Raw genomic sequence first — 8,408 nt, 5'->3', positions numbered from 1 at the left:
ATAGACCACCTCAAGGACACACCTTTGCCTTCACATTTTCCGATATCATTCTCAAAAGCTGGGGTGTTTTTATACTTTATCTCTAATTGTTTTACTGTTAGTACAGAGTTGACTATCATATGGTCTATTTATTAATGTTAAAATTTAACCAGCATTTAAATGCTAATGAGAAGAACTCTGTCTTCATGGTCAGAGAGTTATTAAAAGATAACAATATAATTCAGGGCTACCTGAGTCACTCTAAGCAACTACCAGTTTCAAATTTGTACCTGCAGTATAACTCCATCATTAATATTTACTTAGAATCATGTCACAAAGTTAAAAATTTTAAGATTAAAATGGCACTTGGTGTAGAACAAAAGTGTATTGCACAAAAACTTTGCATTCTAACCTACTAATTCATCTCCTTAAGGCTGTAATGATGCTCCAGCTACCATTCTCAGTTATTCATGAAATGTATTGTGCAAGCAGTAGACCAGACTTGTACTGCCAATTGCAAATCACATGCAAAAAAAAAAACTGAGAACAAATAATCTCAGTGATGTACTCTGGGCAGCTAAAAGAGAGAAGGTATGACTATTCTTTGAACATAAAAACATTCAAAAATAAATTTACAAATTAATCCAGTAAACCATATTAAACTTTTGAAATGCAGCTTTGCTTAAGTTATTAGTCAATTTGAACTCAAACCAATGTGAAATAATCTCTTGGGGGGGGGGGGGGGGGGGGACTTACATTTCTTGATTTTACTGAACTAATCAGGACCTGACTCTATATTTGATATTAGTTATATGTCAAAACACAACCAAAAACTTTGCATGGAGGTAAAAGTGGCAATATTCATGTACTCTAAAACAGTGGTCACTCCCATATGGACAAACGAGAGTGAACTTTCTGCTCCATAATGTTACCTAAATTATAGCTAATTCAAAGGAAATGTTGTCACAATGCACTAGTTTAAACAATACAGTAGTTCTATTATTTCATAATTTTGATTCTGGTTTTGCTTTGATGATATTGTTTGGTAACCTCTTTAAGAAATGCTAGTAAGCCTTTCAGAACCTAGCTACTTGGTTACACATCATAATTAGGTTCTGTATTATTTTACATTGTGTTGCATTTAGCAAATAACATTACACTTGAATTTTTATTGGAAAAAGGTCTCATTGTATTTGTATCTCAGTTCTAACACAGGTGCACACATATACATCCTGGCATTCTACAGTAGTTCTAGTTTGGTGTTGGCTTGAGCAGTATGGCAAGTGCAGTCTGCTTTCAAGTTCTGTGAATAATCAGGTAAGTTCCACTGCATCTGTATTTCCTTTAATGGCGTAGAAAGATGGCAAAGTGTGTATTTATAGGTTAGTAAACAGTCATACTTTAACAAGTGGTAAAAGTTTATTTAAATGCCAAAACGTAACAAAATTCAAACTTACATGACAGACAAATATACATACAATTAAAAAAAACACTCAGGTTAATGTGCTAGCAGAACATTTCAAATGTAACTGTGCATAGAAGCACAAGGATCAGGTACACAAGTTTCCTAAAGGCATTTTCCTACAATTAATAAGAACATTTACATCTAACCTTATTTTTTTCCTTGCACAATTCTAATTCAGTCTTCCTTCACTGAAGGTAGGAACTGTGGACCCTGTTACCAATAATTCTAGTTCAAAATCAATCCCTTTAAGGGAATATTAACTTTTTACCACTAAAAGTAGAATGTTTACATGTTCATTCATGTGTGCACGAGTATATTTCCCCTCAAAAAAGTAAAAAAAAAGTTAAATGTCGTGCTTTATAGAAGCGCTTTGTTTTAATTTTGTTACTAAGAAACCCAAATACCTCTTTACCTGGAGTCACTAACGCAATTAGAGATGCATGACAGTATCTAAAACAGCTAAGCTTTAATATAGGATGTCGGCCAATTATTTTGTATTACTCCCAGTGCTATTTTTCGTTTAGCTTCTTTAACCGTATTTCCCCATTAAACACATTACTGCATTTGTTATACACTCAATATTGTTCATTGAAGGTAGTGATGACTTGCTACTGGCTCTTAAAACTGAGAACCAATGTCCGACTTAAACTAGGTAGCTTTGTTATTTCTCTTGGATCCATTCAGTTACCATGGCCTCCAGACTGATTTTGAATACATTACAGGGGACGTGCTTTCTGTCCTACAGTGATCTACTTTTTCTTGCAACAAGGAACTCTGTCCAGCAGTAGGCGAATCCGCTTCATCTAGATCGGAACACAGATCATCGCTGGAAGCGGTGGATAAAGGAGACAGTGCTGAGGGGCTGGTCTGGATACCACCTCCGGGGGACACCAATAAGTGGCACACATCGTCAGGCCCAGGCCACATACTGGGGCCAGTTTCAGCCATTAATTCGCCCAGTAAATCCTGAAAATGATCTTCGCTCAATGGCATAGACTCCAATAGGTGGTTCAGTAACTCGGCGGCCACTGCAGAGTCGATCCCTGGGCAGTTTGAGACGAAAGTATGGACCTCATGCATACACTGAATGTAGCCGGCTGCAAATCTCTCATTCGCTTCCTGGTTAAACCTTTCTGTTTCTGCCAAGGAGGTGAAAGGGGAGAGAATAAAAGTCACTTTCCATCGCAACAATTACCAAAGAAATATAATGGTCGCTTGGATAGAGCTGTGCAGGAGCATTTGCACCGGATGGATTGCAGCCCTTTGATTTTTTGATTTCTGTCTCAGGAGGCGGTTTAAAATTTTACTCACCAACATTTCTGTTGCGAACTATGCTTTGGACACGTTTCACGGTCATCTCCAACACCTCCGCATTCTCCATTTTCGACTGCAGCTGAGAATATTTAGCACATTTTAGATTTTAAAATCATAACTGAAATCTGAAGGACTTTTTCCCATCAGTACAACTTAAAACTCACTTCCGTATCCGCCAAGATCAATCTCAGTTCTTGCAAGCTTTCATTAATGCGGGCTCGTCTCTTTTTCTCGATCAGTGGCTTGCGAGTCTGAAATCAGATAGGAAATGCACGGAGTTAGATGGGTTTTATTGTAATACACGTACATTAAAAGAGCCGGTGATTAATGTTGTCCCTTGGAAGTGCACCGATTTACCTTTCGATCTTCTTTTACTGTATAATAGTCCCCTTCATCCCTGACAGATCCAGGTTTGCTGGGTTTGTACGATGGAGCCATGTTGTTTCTGATACCAACAACCTTCCTAAAAAAATTTTTGCCAAAAAAGAAAATCCTCCCACCAGAAGCACGTTTTGATAGCAGCTGGTCCGCGTACAATCTTCTTTTTATTCACTGTAGCCTGCCGTTGGCAATCTCTCTATTTATACCCTGTCGTTTGCATTTGAATGACTGGGGAGCAGCGCGTCCCAGGGACGCCAAAAGGTCATTAGCTTATCCAATGGGAGCGCGATGCTTTGTGTCGGGCTCAAGGCTGCGCTCTGCCTGCTGTCAGGCTCTGGCTGGCCACGTGAGTAAATGGGACTTTTAAAGTTATTTGTTATGCAATTGAACTCAACAGAACTGTACTTCTTTTTATTTTTTTTAAACTATGAATTACGCCAGGCTGTCCTCACATTCCAAAGCGTTAGCTATCAATTGCAGGTCAATTTCATTCAAGTACGATTAAAAAAAAACAAATAGGCTCAATAATTTACTGGGATAAAATGCGAGAGCTTCAGACAGGAATCATTTGTTGTCCTATTACATTTCAATACAGATCGACAGAACTGTCGGGAAAAGAAAGCACACTACATACAAACATGTACAACTCCGCGTGTTACAGAAGAAAAGGCCATAACCAGAATACAACGTAAAACAATAACAATCGTTAACGTTGATATCTGAGGTTTAACTTTAACCACCTAATTGTTTTTTTCTTTGGAAAAAAACCTCTAAGAAGGATGCCGAGTCTCAAATAGTAGAAGATTTTTTTGTGCTGCCCTACAGTTGGACAAAAATCTATTTCAGGGTATGTAGGTGAAATGTAATATGATGCTGACAGTTAGCAGCTGCAGTCTCTCGTCAGAATGGATCAAGTAAGAGCATTAGTCCATCCCTAAACAGCAATCGACAGGTGTTAGCTTTTGCTTCATTTGTTTCCGTTTTTTACTGCTGGTAGCGTGTATCTGTCATATTTATTATATCCAAAGTACATCCATCCAACCTTCCTCCTGCAATGGCTTCTGCAAAAGTGATTTGCTAGATACGTAATCAGCATAAGTCATTTATCCCGTTTTAAAAAATTACACTCTTGTCAGATCAATTATGTAAATCGTTCTCTTTTAACTAGCAGTTATCCCGTTTTATTCGAATAGTAAACACACACAATATTGTCCAGCATTCTCACTCTAAAGAACACGTCTGAAAAGGGAGAAAAGTGTTTTGCATACTTTAGAAATAGCCTCAAAGGTGACTGTTTGCAATTTGTATGGGAATGTTTTACCGGAATACAATAGAAATGTCTTTGCATTTGCTCAGAGTCTGCTGCTCGTTCATTTCGTTCTTCTACCACACAGCCTCTTTAACATTGCAGTTTAAATCGTCTGGCGGTGCTCTTTAGAATTAAGGGGGCGCCACGCCAATTGGGAATGGTTTTAGGTGCATTTTTTAAATATAGATATATATTATAAGCTGAATGCTCCCAGAGATTTGACGCCTTCCCACTTTGTTATGGTCTGAGTTCATGTTCATTTTGCACGTTTAGTGTCGCAGTGAAAGTCCTTGTGTTGATGACATGCGTGCGCTTCTTAAACGTTTTTGGATTGTATAGAGAGAAACAGGTAGCAAAATGCTTAAATGCCCAATAAATCAATATTAGTGCACCACCTAATATCAAATAGGTTAACGTGACTAAAACCTTGGGACATTTCCTACTGAGTTACCCTTTTGAGATATAACAAGTTATTTACTGTTCATAACAAAGCATAGCTTCGTTAGGAACAGGGACTGTAAAACGCCTCAAGTGGCAATTAGTTTTATGGACTTTTCAGTTTATAATTCAAGAAGTTGGTGATGAGATGAAATAAATTCCACAACGGGCATGAAAGTTACAATTCTGAGCTTTATTTAAAAAAAAATTGGTTGGCTCCTTGCCATGAACGTAATTGGGCTCAGTCATTATGCAATCTGCTCAGCGGATCTTGCAGCTGTCGTTGAAATCTTTTGTTTAGGCCAAGCAGGCGTACCCGATTCTCGCTTTCAATATATTTCATCAGTATTCAAGAATGGTTGGCTTGAGAAATAATTCTGATAATAGAGGGAACTGTGTGCCTCCCACCAAATAAGTTACGGGGGATGCCTGCTAAATTGCATCTGCGAGGTTGTGCCTCTTAACAACTTTCTTTTCTGTTTTCAATCACTTGGAAGAGATGGCAGTGGACTCAGAACGGAATGATTCGCTGTGCTTGCATTGGTCCGTTTGTACGTCCCATCTGCCTTCGTGTTGGTCCCTTCTGAGAATAATCTAAATCTTTAAATTGTGTTGGTACAGTATTTGGAGAAATGTTGTACTATGATGACCCTTACTATGGACAGGGGTTAGAATCTAATGGTTGAAAAGCAAGTTGTTACCCGTACACAACTGCAGAAATATATTTTGCAACAAGTAGAATGTAGTGATAAACCCGGAGCTAAATATTGGAAGTAGGACGATAGGGAAGTAACTATCTCGTGTTGTTCTACCGCATGTTGGACGGATTCTCTCTTATTAGAAGTAGTCTGATAGTGACAAGAAGGGTCACTATTTTTCTGTTTAGAGAAGCTTTTCTATCCGTCGACTATTATGCACAGTAGGGAAAGCCAGCTTCGCATAACGGGAAGGGCGGGGCAAGGCCAAGACCATTTATTCCCCTTCCCCCAACTCTCTATCACTCACAAGCATGTCGTGTATGGAATCATTATTGTCAAAAATGTGCCAAGAGGGTTTAGCCCACCTATGTGGACTTTGTTCTCATTCTATTCATATCACGGGACATTTATATATCTGAATATCTCTTCAAGAAAATATAAATACGCAGAGCAATTGAGAGAAAAGTCTGTGATGCTATTCACAACTTAATTATGTTCTGGAACCAACAAGCGACTTTTTCTATGCAGAATGTATTATCAATGAGATTAACCACGTTCAGTGAAAGGAACTGATTCCTAAATATTCAAAAGTGATTCCAAACTCATAATCAGCAGAACAATATCATCACAGAACATATGTAAGCCGATACAGTTCATGTTTAGACGTTTCACGGGCTATAACGAGATCTCCATTTGCTACAATATTATAAAAAATCCGGAATTAACACATTAATCTTATATGCGTGGTTCTGTTAATTCTGTGGAATATTTATCTGACTGTTTTTAAGAGATAAAATTGTTTTACCTCTTTTTTTTAGAGATTTCAATTGCAATCAAATATGATTTGCCTTTAAACACTGGTCAGTTCAAATAAGTAAAATAAACGTCTTTAACTGGCAGTTACCGTCGTTTATTAGAATTGTAAAACATTCTCATTTTAAAGGGCAGGTCTGAAAGACAGTAAAAAGTGTTTCCTTACATCAAACGTGACTACAGTTTGTAGGGGAATATTTACCGGAATACAATTAGTATGTTTTTGCATTCACGTATACTTCGCTATACGTCCAGTCCATGCCTTTTTAATTATTGTACTGTAAATGTAATTATATTCTGTGGTGTTACTCCTGACAAGAAGTTTTATTGTAGTTTGTGTGTAGTATTAAAAACAGTGAAGTTATTACTGTTGCTGATTTGTTTCTTTTTAATAGCTGGATGTTTCCTATAGTGATGAGTTCTTCAATTTAAGAGTTTAACGTACCAATGTGCATTGTTGTAGAAATCTCACAGGATCTATGCAAATGTTAGACAAACCTCATTTTGATCCTGGTCTGTAGGGTAAAGGGAAGCGGTTATTGTTACTAATTCTCCATTTGACAGTCGTGACACACCGCACTGTTCTGGAAATACTCAGCAGGTCTGGCAGCCCCTGTGGAGAAAGAAACAGTTAACGTTTTTTTAAATTTCAGTATGTACAGTATTTTGCTTTTGCATTACTGTTCTATTCTGCATGTCCAGGGAATGAATCCCATCTTAATAACCAGACTTCTAAAATTGGTGTTCAGTATATTTTCTTTGAACTTTTTCATTTTGAATGTAAATGTGTTGTATTTTATTTAGTGAGTTTTAATGCTCTACGCTCCTGGTGAGAACGAAGATAAGTAAATAAATCTGTGCTCGAAATATTATGTGGAAAACTCGGATCTTTAAAAATACACACTTCGAACTTTTTAAGCTCCGAATGTAAAAGCAAAAGACTAGGCGTTTTACAGAATACTTTGCATCCAAGAAAGATTAATTTCTGTAAATTTCTCATTACTGTGTAATCTTCATGATTAACTATCCGCACGGAATCCTGTTTGTAACTTGTTTTTCTACCACAAAACATAGTACCATTTTCATTTATCCTACGGTTAGCATATTAAACCAACTGTTCCCTTTGCTCTTTCCGCTTGGATGTGTTTGGACTTACTAAGACACATTCTGCAGATCCCTCTACGCGCTGCCAAGCTGTTCCTGCCACTGCCCGTTATTGATGTACTTGGCACGGGGCAGGATTGGCACTGAAAATTATGAAAAATGCGGTTTTTTTAGTAAAAGATGATTGGGCGTTGGGGGGCGGTGGATTCTACTCCAGGGCCTGATGCATAAAGGAGCAGTACTGAAATCCTAGGCAAAACGGGACTTGCAATCTTAAACACATTCACAAATGAGTTGTTTTATGCGCTGATTGTTAGCCGCCTTAAGACCGTGGGAAACTTCCCTCCCAAGTCTCCATATCAAAGAAAAGCCTGGCCAGACTCGGGTGTTGAAAGCGACAGCTTTCACTCTCCAAAGATCACAGCAAACAAACGATTTACATGCCGATTGGAGGCACTTCTGAAGTCTCTATTAGCAGTTGTGTGATGTTCGTTTATGAGCAGCACAATCGTTTTCTTTTGCCTCATTTTACCATTTTTTGAAAAGCTCACTGCTTAAATTTAACGGCCTTTTCTATTTTATCAAGGGAATCGGGCCGCATGTTGTGTGAAATTAAATTATGATTGTTGAACTTCTGGACACAGGCTGACTAAAGTATCACCATCTCCTTTCGCTGTATTTGAAGTCGTTGTTTAGTTCGGTTTAAAGTTTGATTCAAATAACCAATATGACCTAGTTAGAAATTAATGTTGCAGAGTTAAAAGACAATTAAACTATATTATCCCTCTTTGTCCTGAAATATTTGTAAACTCAGCCGTTGTGAAACTTGAGTGTAAATGTTTATAAATGGACCATATTAATAACCTACATATTATTACTCATAAAGGTTCAGCTGGAATGACGACAT

At 37.7% G+C, this 8,408-nt stretch overlaps 1 protein-coding gene across 1 annotated transcript; it reads right to left on the bottom strand.

The window, feature by feature from the left end:
• Nucleotides 1–1,409: 1,409 nt before the first annotated feature.
• Nucleotides 1,410–3,379, bottom strand: LOC137375241 (transcription cofactor HES-6-like). Its single transcript, XM_068042095.1, has 4 exons — nucleotides 3,116–3,379; nucleotides 2,923–3,009; nucleotides 2,756–2,837; nucleotides 1,410–2,583 (listed from the first exon to the last, which is right to left on the bottom strand). The coding sequence occupies exons 1-4, from the start codon at nucleotides 3,194–3,196 to the stop codon at nucleotides 2,129–2,131; spliced, it is 705 nt and encodes a 234-aa protein (XP_067898196.1). The 5' UTR covers nucleotides 3,197–3,379; the 3' UTR covers nucleotides 1,410–2,128.
• Nucleotides 3,380–8,408: the final 5,029 nt, after the last annotated feature.

The sequence above is a fragment of the Heterodontus francisci genome, chromosome 11 (assembly GCF_036365525.1).
Source record: "Heterodontus francisci isolate sHetFra1 chromosome 11, sHetFra1.hap1, whole genome shotgun sequence".
NCBI classification, from domain to species: Eukaryota; Metazoa; Chordata; class Chondrichthyes; order Heterodontiformes; family Heterodontidae; genus Heterodontus; species Heterodontus francisci.
The sequence above is the reverse complement of the archived record's forward strand: the minus strand, read 5'-3'. Positions and strand labels throughout refer to the sequence as shown.